General features: G+C 41.8%; 1 protein-coding gene across 2 annotated transcripts; it reads right to left on the bottom strand.

The window, feature by feature from the left end:
- Nucleotides 1-4,154: 4,154 nt before the first annotated feature.
- On the bottom strand, nt 4,155-14,311 carry rab11a (RAB11a, member RAS oncogene family). Of its 2 annotated transcripts, XR_009708939.1 has the most exons (6): nt 14,110-14,311; nt 11,569-11,764; nt 9,401-9,594; nt 8,443-8,523; nt 4,436-7,741; nt 4,155-4,356 (listed from the first exon to the last, which is right to left on the bottom strand). XR_009708939.1 is itself a non-coding variant. In XM_061244780.1 (5 exons), exons 1-5 carry the CDS (start codon nt 14,147-14,149, stop codon nt 7,605-7,607), a joined length of 648 nt encoding a protein of 215 aa, XP_061100764.1. In that variant the 5' UTR covers nt 14,150-14,311; the 3' UTR covers nt 4,155-7,604. The 2 variants fall into 2 exon arrangements, 1 of the variants encoding a protein (XP_061100764.1); XM_061244780.1 differs by having other exon boundaries at nt 4,155-7,741.
- Nucleotides 14,312-14,820: the final 509 nt, after the last annotated feature.

Here is a 14,820-nt window from a genome sequence, read left to right as displayed (position 1 = left end):
ATGTGCATACCTGGGTGAAATATGTCATTGTTTTGGATTAAAATACTCTTCTAAGCTTTACTGAGCTTGTCTGGTGTATTGGAGCCTATGAAATACTCTCAAAAGTGCCAAACCCCTTTTGGTCATCTTGGTTGGCTAAATTTCACCAGGCAAGATCAAATGTGGACAGAAAAGTAATTGAATCCAAAACATATATGTATTTGACCCAGGTCTGGTATACAGCTGGCTGTAATGTGGCATATTACAGCCATCATTACAAGTGGCTGATGTAATGGCGATTGTTTATATGCCGTTACCAATGACTCATTATTCAGTGCAACAGTCAATCACAAGCAGCCACACATCATTCATGATCCTGATGAGTCATACTTTACTCTTTATCACTCTTCATCTTCTTCCTGGTCATTCTCTTCCTGTTTCTCATATTTTGTCATGTGATAAAGTGTCAGGGATCCTGACAGGCCGACAGCCAAAAAGAGCAGCAGCGTGATCCTTTTTATGACAAATTCCCTGTGATGATGGAGGAGGCAGCTGTGGCCAGGGTGCCTGTAATCAGTTTATCGACGTAAAGAATTGGTAATAGCGTGTACACCTTCCTGCAGCAATCATTGTTGGGGTTGCAGTGGGCAGAGCTTTAATTCAGTTTTTTCATTTCTCATTTTGAGGGTTCATGGCACAGCAAACATGTTGCATTTTTCTATAAATTCAGGCTGTGCATATTCAATTCCAACCCTAATGCTGCAGCTGCGTTCATACGTCAATGTCACTGTTTTTTTACACTCAGTGAGCACTTTATTAGGTATTTATTAGACTTTTTTTTTTGACTTACTAAAGGTACAATAGGTAATTTCGGACTCCTAACGGTCAAGAGAGGAATTGCAGCGACAAACACCCTCAAACCAGTTGACAGTGACAAACGCGACAGTCTTTTCGTAGTGTTGACTTTAGTGTGCTATTTATACGTTTTGTCTTTTTTAAGTCTTCACTTTAGCAAACCAACTATATTATGAGCAAGCAACTTATTTGCGTATGGAACTAGCTGGCTATATAACTAAGATATGATAGTGTACCACAAACGATGCAACTGCAACTTACAGTTTGAGACAAATAAAGGTTTAGCTAAATACGCATGATTCAACACATAAAGAGATAAAAGGAACGTGTAGCTGCCCAAATTGCATTCCAGACAAGCTATCACTGAATCTCTGTATACTTTTGCTTACACAGCAGGGTGGGAATATGCTTCAGGTCAGCATTTCTTCAGAGATGTCTTCCAGGTAACCAGAAACTTCCCACAACCTCCAATTCTGCATCCCTCAAGTCACACTGCAAGCAATCACCCTGACACTTCAAAACTGTAAAAGTGTTTGCAATAATTATCCACATCAACTGAATGGTAATGTTTATTGTCCAAGCGCAGACTACATATCTAGTTATAAAACGATACCAGTTCGTTATCGGAAGCAACAAGCAAATTAGCTATTAGTTAGCTTGCTGAATGTACAAATATCCGCCTGAGTGAGACACAACGCGTGTGCAACAATGCTTGCAGTGCTCCCTACTATGTTCGTCAGTCAGACGTAAGCCTCAGGTTGATATTTGTAAATTTGTCGAGCTAATTATGGCTAATTTGCTTGTTGCTACCAATACCGAACTGGTATTGTTTCATAACTAGATATGTAGTCTTCGCTTGGATAATAAGCAATAGTCTGTGATAGCTTGTCTGGAGTGCAATTGAGGCAGCTACACGCGAACAATCTGAATAAGCCCCTACGCTATTGGCTGTGGCCATTAGAACCATTTTTCAACCAATGAGATTGAACTATTGTACTGCTGTGCAATGCTTTTTTTACATTATTACATTATTGGCATTTGACAGACGCTCTTATCCAGAGCGACGTACAGTTGATTAGACTAAGCAGGAGACAATCCTCCTCTGGAGCAATGTAGGGTCAAGGGCCTAGCTCAAGGGCCCAACGGCTGTGCGGATCTTATTGTAGCTACACTGGGATTAGAACCACCGACCTTGCGTGTCCCAGTCATTCACCTTAACCACTATGCTACAGGCCGCCCCAGAGCACAGAGTGACAGCCCGTCAACTGTATTATTTGAAACCAGAATTTAAGGATTATAAACGCAGGCAGAGGGTGAGTCAACATGTCAGTGAGCCTTTTTCAATGATAGGAAGGGATTTACAAGGGTCTTGTAATAATGTTTTAACAAAAAAATCTTACCTATTGTCCCTTTAAGTCTTTTGCTGCTGTTGTCTATCCACTTTGAGGTTTGACATGTTGTGTGCTCAGAGATGCTCTTCTGCATACCACCGTTACTAGTATGTGGTTATTTCCGTTACTGTCACCTTCCTGTCAGCTTCGATCAGTCTAGCCCTTCTCCTTTGACCTGTTTCATTAATAACATTTTTCTGCCCTCAGAACTGCTGCTAACTGGATGGTTTTTTTTGTTTTTTTTTTGCACCATTCTCTGTAAACTCTAAAGACTATTTTACCTGAAAATCAGCAGTTTCTGAGTACCAAAACCACCCTGTCTGGCATCAATAATCATTCCACAGATCACATTTCTTCCCCATTCTGACATTTAGTCTGAAAAACAGCAGAACCTCTCGACCATATCTGCATACTTTTATGCATTTAGTTGCTGCCAAATGATTGGCTGATTCAATATTTGCATTAACAAGCTGGTGTACAGGTCTACCTAATAAAGTGATCACTGATTGTATATTGGCAACATACAATATGGGGCAGCCTGTACACTAGTAGCAAAGTGTCTGTTAGCAGCTTTAGATAAAAGCATCAGCTAAGTAATTATGTAAATGTCTCCTCAGAAACGTGTGGTATCACTACCTGCTTCTCTACATATTGCAGACTACGGCTAGGCTTGTGTTGAGTGGAGTCGGGGGAAGACCTTTAACTAGCATGCAGTTCATGACGAGCGACAAGCGGGGGTTGCTTGATAGAGATGAAACACAGACCCTTAATCAACTCAGCCCTCCAATACCTGGGCCAATGCAATCAGCAATTGCGTGTCGCCCTATGGAGCTACCAGCCAGTTAGTTACATGGTCTGAGAAAATGGAGCTCAACCATGCACCACAGTTTGTTGCCTTAACCCAAATTAGCCATCCAGAAGCCAGTTATGTGAATTTTAATATATATTCCTTCAAATTTTAATAAAAAAAATATAAGGATTACAACTTGAATATCAAACAAAATTATTACTAAATAGTAATTATTATATGAAAAGAATTACTTAATATAAATGTGCAGTTGAACCCTGGTCCGATTGTACGAGACATGGACTTCCTGCTTTTTTTTTGTAGATAAACTTGGAGGAAACCATTTTGAGTCTTTCTGTGTGCACAGCTCACCACTTCTCTCCTCGAAGCAATAACATCTCGACAATCTAAGATCGCATTCATGGACATCAAGGCATGAGTTTGAGTGTGTATGCGAGTGCGAGTTGTGCGTGCAAGAAGCAGAGTGTGTGTTTGTGTGCAAGTGAATACTGGGTCAAATACATAATTAATATACTTAAAATACTTTCACTAAGCTTTTCTGGAGTATTGGAACCTATGAAATACTCTCAAGAAGTGCAAACCCTGTCTTCTGGCCCTCTTGGTTGGCTTAATTGCAGCAGGCAAGCTTGATCAATCAAGCTCAAAAGTATTTAAATCCAAAACATTTCTGTATTTGACCCAGGTCTGGAAAGAGTGAGCATGCAAGTGCCTGTTTGTGTTTTCCAGAGTGACAATGATGTCATTACCCTGTGCTGTTATTTGCAGAGTTCCTTTGATCTTTAATAAAAACTGTAAATAAAGTTGACGTTTCTCAGGGTGTAACCTTTCTTTGTGCTTTGTACATTGTACTGCACACGTGGAGAGCTCTGTAAAGCTGGATTAGAGGAATAAATAGCTCCATTCTGTTCTTATGAGAGTGCATCCGATATCATACCCCGTACCATTTCACCCCTGAATACACAGCAGGGAGGGAATATGCTTCAGGTCAGCATTCTCCAGAGATGTCTTCCTGGTAACCAGACTTCCCACAACCTCCAATTCTGCATCCCTCAAGTCATACGGCAAGCAATCACTGTAACACTTCAAAACTGTAAGTGTTTGTAATAATTCTCCACATCAACTGAATGGTAATGTTTATTTTATTTGCACTTCTTAACAATTACAGTGGATGGAATGAAGTAACTTGGGAAAAAAACAAAAAACATACGCACACAGGAGAACAGACAGAAATCACAGTAGACACAGTACACTAAAACACACTGAAAACAAAAGCGGTCACTTGGAAAGAGGATATTGACAAGGCCACTGTCATTTTGTTGAACTCTGAAGGGGGAGAGAAGTGAGCGATGGTGTGGACAGCGCCCCCCAGTGGCTCTCGTCATTGGCAGTGCCTGCCACGCACCTGCAGTCTAGTGTGGGTGGAGTTAGGCTTCACTAATGTCTTCATGGACTCATGTGTGTGAACTCAAAAAATTGCAATGTTCTGTCGATCGCCTGTTGTAAGCTTGTTTAGATAGCTCCAAAGGGTAACGATAAGACAGTTGAATTGAAACTGTATGTCTGACTCATATTAAGCGATCAATTGATGCTGCTTCTCCACTGTAAAACAGTGGAGAAAACTGGTAAGAGTCATCACATTAAATCGCTCGGGTGTGAAATGGTGTGGAAAAATCCTGCATTTTCCAGAGGTTCAAAAAGTCTCACTTCCCTGTCACTGCTGGGACATGTTACCCAGAAAGCCCAACCCTCATGCCACCCCCCAACAGGTAATGGGACCTATACAGTTCACTAAACCCAGCCACACCCAGCAATTCATATAAATCAATGGAATTAATTTACTTTAATGTATTAAGACTACAAGCCAGTGGTTCCCAAATTTTCCAAACCAATGACCGACTGAAGGAGCAAATGCATTGTCTGTGACCACGCCCCTTCCGAAAATATATGTAATGTTAGTTCAAATATGAGATTGAAATGTCTCAAAGGTCAAAACAACTGATTTTACATTAAAACTAGTGCAACGAGTATAACTAGTACAGTATATAACCTGGTAACTGGTAATAAAACCTATTAAGAGTATGACAGTTGTCCTCAACCCTGGAAGATTACAGTTTGTTGATTTTTATTTTCACCTACAATTCTATAACTAGCTCAGACCCAAGAATTAAGTGAGAAAAGTTATAATCCATAGCTTTGACTGACCAATCAAGTGCTAAGAAACAACAAAAACCAGTAGACGCTACAGCTCCCCAGGACCAGGGTTAAGGACCACTGGTGCATTATATACATCATCTTCTTTTACATTTTGTTACCCACCACATGCCCTCTACAACTTTGGGAACCATTGCACTCAACAGTAATCAATACTTATGTTTGGATGGGTACTCCCAGTCAGTTCTCACTCCATCCAATGGGAATCAAGGATCTGAGCTCAGTTTCTCAGAAGGGTCCACAGCCTCCACAGAGTCTCCACCCAGTACAGTGTGGACAGTGTTCAATCTTTAATGCTATTAATTTGTGTCTGGGAAGTTAAACAGGGCTGGATGAGAACAGATAGGAATGCAGACAAGGCTCTCCTGCAGTAAACTCATTTAGAGCTGCAGAATAAATAGCCCCTGCTTGCTTGTTCAAGGTATTTACTTCTTTTTAACTGAATTCCCAGCTCAGACCACCAGATAACTTGTTTTGAATTTGTGGCTTTCCAAGGTAACAGTTCCCTTCACTGGAAAAAAAACATGTAGAGGCCATCTTGATAAAGCTGCCATTGTTACACAGCTCTCTTGATATCATGCACTCTGTGCCCTTATTTCACGGCAGTGTACACAGGGAAAGCTATGGTGTTAAGTTCCTCGTAGAGGGGACTTTTACCACGGAGAGCCCATAAAATGCTGTGCCCAGTGTCCCAAGAGCTCTCTGTAATCAAAACCCTACTTGACGAAAGCTGCTATCCAACGGTTTCTTTCTCTGCATAGGGAGGTGGGCAAAGCACAAGAAAGAGCCTCTAAGACTACAAATCCCAATAGTCAGATGGCTACAGTGGTCAAGATGTCAAGTAGATTAAGGGCCCTACCGAAGACATTTTGCACACAAGACCATCTGCAATGAAAGGACTACAAGTTCCAGGAGTGAGAAGATCACAAGCCCAAGCCATGAAAAATCCCAGCAGTGGGATAGCTACAGTTCAAAATGTGCTCAAGTAATCTTATGGCCTTACTTAAGAAAGAGCTTCTATGTCCTATGCGGTCTGCAGTCAAAGGACTACAAGTCCCAGAGGTGAGAAGACCATAAGCGCAAACTGTAAGAGGAACTGTATCCTTGTATTGGGATATCTAGTTATCTTTGCGCACAAGTGGTTTCAGGGCCCTACTGCACCGTAACGTTACAGAGGTGTTCATCAGTCTAGTGGCATGAGCGTCAGCAGGATGGGCAGACACTCCCAAGTGACACTGTGCTGAAAAAGGCACAGTGAAGCTGCCTGAAATGCATGGGTGATGCTGACAGGAAAAACAATTACAAATCTTTGTCAGTTAAACTGCTGTGAGGCCGAGTTAATTGCAGTTGCACACAGACTCTGTTCAGATAATTACTGAAAGTCTTTTCAGTGCTAAAAATGTATCCCCTCATGTCCTGTTCCCAAGCTAAAACATGCAATTATGCACACACTACAAGGAGGAAAAGGAGTTGTTGAAATGACTTGCTCAAGCACTGACCTCTCTGTCTGTGTGTCTGTCTGTGTGTGGACATTCAACCATAACACACAGCATGAACCTCCCCCTCTGTGTTTACACTCGTTTTTGGATATAAGGATTTCAGCCACTCTTTTAGAACAGAGTAAAAATCTTTTTAGTCATGTAAATTGTTAAATCCTCTCCATGAGTGGTTGATATTCTGATAACCAGTTGTTTGCTATTTTTTCCCGCACCTTGGTAGAACTGCAAGGTAGTGAAATAATAATTCTGTACAACACGCAGTTCTGAAAACACAGTACTGACCTCTCTGTACGTTTAATATTAGCTCACAGTACTGACCTCTCTCTGTACATTTAATATTAACACAGTACTGACCTCTCTCTATGGACATTCAAATATACCTGACCCTCCCCTCCCATTATCTGTGTGGACATTCAGTTCTAAGACACAGAACCCACCTTTATCTCTCAGTCAAAAAATTCACCACACCACCACCAAACCCGACCACAATGTAGGGAGCGTGTCGGGTAATACTCACGCCACGACAAAGCCAAACAGACAAACCGCACAATGTAAACAACAGAACATTGGCAAAGAAGCAAAAAAAAAAAAAAAAAAAAAGTATTCACACAAAGTATTAAGACAGTTGTTTTTTTTCTTTTTGTGAAAGTCTGCACATCTCATTACTGGAACGAGATGACGTAAGGAGGTCCGGGTCAGCCCAGACAGAGGGACGACAGACTCCGCAGACCGCATCAGGTTCGAGCTTGCGACTATCACGGTACGCTCAAAGTCTTTTAGAAGAGAGGGGTGGGGGAGGGGGCCGGGTAGGGGTGGGGCGAGTAGGGGGTAGGGGCACGGTTAGCCGGTGTGGGGGCAAGGCTAGATGCTTTGACAGCACTGCATCTTTGCTTTGTTTTCGGTGGGCTGCACTTGGATCGACACCACATTGTTGCTAGGAGACATATCGTTTTCCCGGCGATCGGACATCTGCTTCTGGGAAACGATGTGGTAGATTTCTGTAAGGGGGAGGGGGGGGGGGGGGGGGCGCAAGGCAGCGAAGAGGCGTCATAAAGTGGGCCCAGTGCCACCTGCACATTTCCATAATCATGTATTCCAGTTTTACTGCAAGTACAGGCAAGTATCATTTTCAAAAGGACACATTTCCCAATACAACTGACTGGTTGTATTGGAAAGAATTGTTCCCACAGTCAGTGGTTAAGGAAACATAGAAAACATAGAACGACAGATGAAAATGTAGTTTTCTGATGAGGCCCCGTCGCAGTGCATGATGGGAGATTTTGAGAGAACACCAGACTGGATGCAGCCCTACCAGTGACTAAGCACTGGTAAAGGTGTTCCTGGATGGTGTTGGATGGCTCTCTATTAGTGAAAGTGTGAAGACTTCAGAACAACAATGGGATGAACTCTACCACAAGCTCAGTTGGAGTTTCTCCAGTCCAAGGGCACAGATTTGATTTCTCATTCACTCACACAAGCTGACCTTGGACACAGAACAGACTATTCATGCAAATGCACACACACACACCAAGCACGTGCACACAGCTCGAGCTATTGGAAGAAATATTCCAAACAGTAAGCATGCTAATCCGCTGCTTGGAGACAGCAGTGCAGTAGAGACCTGGAGGGTTGCCAGTTCAAGCCCCTAGTGAATTAATGCCCTTCAGTAGGAGATGGAAAGAAAATACAGGGCAGGTACCTGACAAAATGGTCTGGAAGGCAGTCTCCACGTTGGTAGAATCCAAGGCTGAAGTTTCAAGAAAGGACAAACCGTTCTTCTCTGAAAGATAGACGGACAAGACTGCATAAAGATTGCTGCGGCATACGTTTACCGACAAGCCTTTTGATTAGTTTTGTTTTTCACTATATTATGGTGTTGGTACACCCCAGCACCACCACCTCTAACACAAACAAACACCACCAAGACCAACATCACCACCAGCAAAGCCAAGACCAACACTAGCAACAGCAACAACACCAACATCAACGACTGTGTGTCTTTATCTGCGAGTGTGTCTGCACCAGACCTGGGTCTAAAGGGTCATTGTTTTGGATTTAAATACTTCTCTACACTTTAATGAACTTGTCTGGTGTATTGAAACCAATGAAACAGCCTCAAAAAGTGCACATCCTGCCTTCGGTCCTCTTGGTTGGCTCAATTGCACCAGGCAAGCTTGATCAATCAAGCTCAGAAAAGCATTTCAATCCAAAACATTTGGCCCAGGTCTGGAAAGAATGAGCACGCATGCAAGAGACTGTATGCATTTTCCAGAGTGAAGATGATATCATTACCCTGTGCTGTTATTTGCTTTTTAATAAAAACTCAAAATAAAATAGACATTTCTCAGGGTGTTCCTTTCTTTGTACTTCGTTCAGCCCAAGAGCCCTGTAACGCTCCATTACACATTCTTCTGCTTGCCTCTGTGAGCACGTACGGGCCTGTGTTTAAGTGTGGTTGTGTCTGTACGTATGCAGGCGTGTGCGTATCTGCGTGTTAGTGCATGCCTGTATGCATGTAGATGTGCGTACCTGCGTGTTAGCGCATGCCTGTATGCATGTAGATGTGCGTACCTGCGTGTTAGCGTGTGCCTGTATGCATGTAGATGTGCGTACCTGCGTGTTAGCGTGTACAGGCCCACGTTAGCGCGCGTACACACCTGCAAAGGCGCGGGCCTCGTCGGTGGGCACGGCCCTCAGGTGACGCAGGTCGCTCTTGTTGCCCACCAGCATGATGACGATGTTGCTGTCTGCGTGGTCCCTCAGCTCCTTCAGCCAGCGCTCCACGTTCTCGTAGGTCAGGTGTTTGGCGATGTCGTACACCAGCAACGCGCCAACCGCCCCCCGGTAGTACCTGAACATGACACACAGCGGTCATACAAAGAGGGGGTCCTACAGTTCACTCACAGGCCTGACACGCAGGTCACACACACTGTGGTCACACACACACAAGGTCACACAGGGATGGAGCGCAGGTTACACGCACAGGTGGTCACGCACATGAGTAACACACAGAGAAGTCTCAAACATGGTCACACACAGGACTGGCAAACATGGGTCTCATAAAGTCTCTATCCGTTTCTCAAACCATAAGACTCGCATGGACCAACGGTTACCTGGGCGCCAGAGCAAAGGCACACATCATGCCACATGACAGAAATCAAGACTAACGCCCTTTCCGATCTTTACTTCCTCTTAGTGAAACAAACCGTGATTCCTCCTTCAGCCGTGCGCTAACCTTCCTTTAACAAGATGAGTGCGTCATAGCGGCCAGCATTTCATGATAAGATCACAGCTGAAGGGGAGAGAGTAAAATTTTTAGGCAGTTAAAATTAAGAGAGTACAAACAGGACCTTATCATGGGCCATACAATGGCTTGCAAAACAAGGGCGGGTGTGGCTTTGTAAAGTCTTTTGTGAGTGCTATTTTCAGCATGAACATTGTATTTTTCAGAGTTTTCAAGAGGAAAATCGGAGAAGCTTCAATACGCTGGTTTAACGATACTGCAAGCTGGTTGGGGTGCATAGGCAAATGCCGACAGGGATAATTAAATAAAAATGTGCTCGGTGAGTGTGTGTGTGTGTGTGTGTGTGTGTGTGTGTGTGTGTGTGTGTGTGTGTGTGTGTGTGTGTGTGTGTGTGTGTGTGTGTGTGTGGATATATTGAGTTCAGCCATCCATATTCTACCAAATTTAAAAATAACTGAAATCACATTACAGTATTTCAGGTCTACATAATAACAAGGAATACCCAGGTCATTGTGCTTCTCTATCATCTCAGTCTAATTGATTGTGTAAGTGGGTATTTGACATGGTATTTGTTTTGTTGTAATTCATACAATTGAGTATATTTCTCATCTTATTTACATATTCATATAGCATAGAATGTGCACCTTCATAAATTATGAAGGTTCACAATTGATTTGAATGTTAAACCATATGATTATAGGTCATTATCTAAAATTAATTTCTAAATAACTGAATGCAATATTAGTATGTTTGTCAAGCTTTTTGTATATGAAGAGGTCTGTCACAACAAAGGACACTGTCACACCACACTGTCACACCATTAGTCAGAGGGGCCATTTTGTGGTTATATAGCTAACATTTAGCTTCTGCACATTCTAGTTATTGATGTTTTATTACAAATTCATAAAATATGTAAAAGAATTATACCACATTAACATAATATGTTTGTCACGCCGCAGGACAGCAAAAATAACCCCTGACAAATTTTACAAACTAGTACAAGATTTAACATGCCCTCTGACAGAACACGGTTAGTCTCAGGGTCAATCCAGACTTCCTGGTCCTAATCCAAGGTCAAAATCTTTGTGTGCCTGAGAAACTGCCCGTTACAAAATCGATGTTTGGCAAAAGATTGCTTGAGGTGATCGTGTGGATAGCTGCGTTATTTTTACAATAACTTAATCATTTATGAATGCAGACCCTTATTAAATAATGCCAAAAGTTGATTTGAGCCGAATAAGGATGAAAGAACAGAGGACCCTACAGTCCCCAATTTGCATAGCTTAATGCCACTGCAAGTTGAATGCTGGCAGAATGACACACTGCAAAAAAAACAAAAAATGTACTAGTATCTTACCCTTATATTATTTGTATTCTTTGCTAAATGACACAAAAAACTGCCAATGGGGTGAGACAGTTTGACTCAGTCAAATGTCACGTGGCAAGCAAGCAGTACGTTAAAAAAGGCAAATACTTTCTTCTTGAAAGAAAGAAATTAGATCTTAAGTCTTATTACAAGACTAAAAATGCTTGTTAAGACAGTGCGGTGTCAGGTTGAGGCCGTTGATGAGAGATACTCACGCAGAGGTGATGGCCCTATAGCGCTCCTGCCCAGCCGTGTCCCAGATCTGGGCCTTCACGGTCTTCCCATCCACCTGGATGCTGCGGGTGGCGAACTCCACGCCGATGGTGCTCTTGCTCTCCAGGTTAAACTCGTTCCGTGTGAAACGGGAGAGCAGGTTACTCTTTCCCACACCTGAGTCTCCAATCAGCACCACTGCAATGGCCAAACGACAGACTTGCTAGTGATTTCTTTTTAATATGTCTCAGCAAAGAGGACAAAAGGCTGAGGTCCTAAGAGAACTACAAACATAAGCAGTGAGAAAACTACAACTACCAGCAGTATGAGGGGCTTACAGTGCCAGCAGTAATACAAATCCCAAATGTGAAAGGATTGTAAATCCCAAAGGCGAGATGATGAAAGTTGCTAATTCAGTGAAGTACTTGCAAGGCCCTTCTGTACAGTCACGTGCATTTCCCAGATGGAAGCCACTCCCAAGTGACTTCACTGACAAGGCACAATGAAACTGCCTGAAACACATGGGAGATGAAACCCCTCTATACTTTCACACTGAATAATTGCTACTCAATTTCAGTGAGACTGAAACTGACATGTTCCACTTATCCTTTGTACATGCTCAAGTAAAGCCTACAATGTAACAAAATGGTACCAAGAGTACAATTCAACTGTTTTGGATTACCCCAGAAGAACAGCCTTGAAGCCACAACTCTTTTGTGCAAAGGCCTTTAACATGGGAAGTGCTGCCAAAAAGCACATGTGAGACTGAGTTTACTCTGCAGGACTTTTGGGGGTTAAAATTGAAGAGATGTCTTCATTAACAATTAGATGAATATAATAAAAACTTTCCTTAGGCTCTTGGCTTAATATGGGCCATAAAAACATAAAAACAGCAAAAGCCCACCAATCAACAAGGAATACAAAAACACAATACTGGCCACACAATACAAAATGTGCTCCTGATGGCATCAATTATTTAATATTTTTATACTCGGCTACACCATTCGACAAGGATTTTAATGTTAATAAGCACGCTAGCCTACCATTCAGATACGTACACAATTACTCTCGTATAATTTTTAGCACTAGCTGGTTAAGTAGTTCATGCTACAGAGACTTCCTCGAACACTGGAAATATTTCATGGCTTTATACTGTTGGCAGAATCAGTTACTTCTAACCCTGTTAGTTTTTAAAATGCCCCTATTTTTTAAGAAAGTGCAGCAATGCAAAATAGAATTCACTGTGGGGGGAAAGGGAATGTTTCAACAACAGTACACGCCTGAGTCTGAGCCCAATGTACAATAACCAACTCAAACTTCTAGGTCTAGGTTGACTAGACCAAACTGTCACAAAACACAGACACACAACATATGCACACAATGCAGTGGTGCCCTTAATTCACAAATATAAAAAAGAAATGCTTTTTCTAGTTGATATGTGCTTCCATTCATTGTTGAATAGGCTATATTTAGCACTGCATAACAAAGGAAACAGTCCTTTCTCAGGCTAAAGGACTGGGAGGCACAACCAGACAGCAACTGACATAATAAGTTACCCCTCTTGTCACGAACTGTTACAACTTGCTTAATGAGGTTTTTGATAGGCTGTATGGGACACAGCAAAAAGCAAAAGCAAACAGAGCCTCAGCATAAATTGAAGCACTTGATGATTACAGACATTTTTTTAAATGACTTCTTTTGAAAGGAGACAATGGCTACAATTAGACTGACTGTCAATAAAATTATGTTTAATCAGTTCCCCACAGGTGATTTATTACTGCATTATGGTTTGTATACAACTGACCTAGTCTAATAGTTAACTGCCTGTAAAAAATACGGATAGGCAAATGTTTACACTTTCAAACATTTTCACAATGTTACCTACGATATCATATTAACGTTTCTGGAAGACAGGGTGGCCATGGTGATTCAAGAGCACAGTTGTTCAAGAAGAATGTTTAAATAACTAGGGAGAGAATAAAGGCTCCCTAAACATCAACCAACGTGATTCTCGTGCTTAAAACAACAGTAACTGGGAAACGGAAAATCTAATACAGGTGGATTACACAGTCTGACCCTGGGAGATCAAAACACATCCCCTGCTTTGTTTATGAACGCAGGAGAAAACTGGCTACCGCGTCCCCTCTTCTTTTGAAATTCAAGCGTAGATAGAAGCGAGATCGCAGCTACGAGCTTGAGACTGTAAACATGCTAGCTAGCATAGCTAACATAGCTAATTGCGCATTCAGTAATTTTCATCGACACATTCTGCGTAATATATCTGATGGGTCGTGGCTATGCTATACCACATATGTAGCAACCTTGCTAACTAACTGCCAGTCACCATGTTCCCATCCATACTGATTTAAATTATGAATTTGCAATATGACTAAGCTAGCTAGCAAATCACATAGCTCACCATCCTCTATAATGTATTTAGCAAGCTGGCTATGTAGCAATGTCATAAGACATCTAACATTAATAACCAGATTTTGCTACCCGGCCAAAGTGAATACTATAGCTAATAATGTCTTTAACGTTACCTTTAAACAAGTAATCGTATTCATCGTCTCTGGTCCCCATCTTCCTCTAACGTTTACTGCGAAAATAAATACAATTCTAGGCGACTAGAAAGCTAATAAATTAGGACTCGCTGATACGATTGCAAGACAAAGACAAGAGACGCATTCAGCTGGCTGTGCATGGGTGTGAATACTGCGGCTACTAAAGCAAGCTAGGCTAACTAGCTCCTGTAGTTCTCGCTGGAAGAGGAGCTTCGTGAACCCAGAAATTTACGACTTCCTATATGAGTTTTTCAAAATAAAAGTGGCTGTAGATTTTGCCATTTAAATGATCTTGAAATACATTTTTTTGTTTGATTGCCTTTATTGCAGGTTGTGCTGAAATCTAAAGCATTAGTTTACATCAGGGGTAACCAACCCTGTTCCTGCAGATCAAACTACCCTCCTGTAGATTTTCACTAACCTAACAAATCACAGCTCATGCAACAGCTAGATCTAATTGATCTGCTAATTTTCAGAGTCAGGTGTGGCAAATGAGAAGTGCCTTTCTTTTTTTGACAAATGATGAATAAAAATGTTTTTGGCAAGAAATGTTTATTGTGCCGTGAAGTTGAAAAAAGATTAAAATTAATTTAAATAAAAAATAATATGGAATGCAATGTGAAAAGTTCAAGGGACAAATACTTTCTTGTGCACCTGCACATGGGAACTTTGGCACAGCTTCCTTTATGA

Source organism: Conger conger, chromosome 6 (genome assembly GCF_963514075.1).
Source record: "Conger conger chromosome 6, fConCon1.1, whole genome shotgun sequence".
Taxonomy (NCBI): Eukaryota; Metazoa; Chordata; class Actinopteri; order Anguilliformes; family Congridae; genus Conger; species Conger conger.
This window is presented reverse-complemented; position numbering and strand designations above follow the sequence as displayed.

Excerpts from the sequence above, each read along its gene's own strand:
- rab11a (XM_061244780.1), bottom strand. The coding sequence starts at position 14,149 with ATGGGGACCAGAGACGATGAATACGATTACTTGTTTAAAG. Across the intron at positions 11,765-14,109 it reads ATACGATTACTTGTTTAAAG|TGGTGCTGATTGGAGACTCA; the intron begins GTAACGTTAAAG and ends TGGCCATTGCAG. Across the intron at positions 8,524-9,400 it reads CGAGGCCCGCGCCTTTGCAG|AGAAGAACGGTTTGTCCTTT; the intron begins GTGTGTACGCGC and ends TCTATCTTTCAG.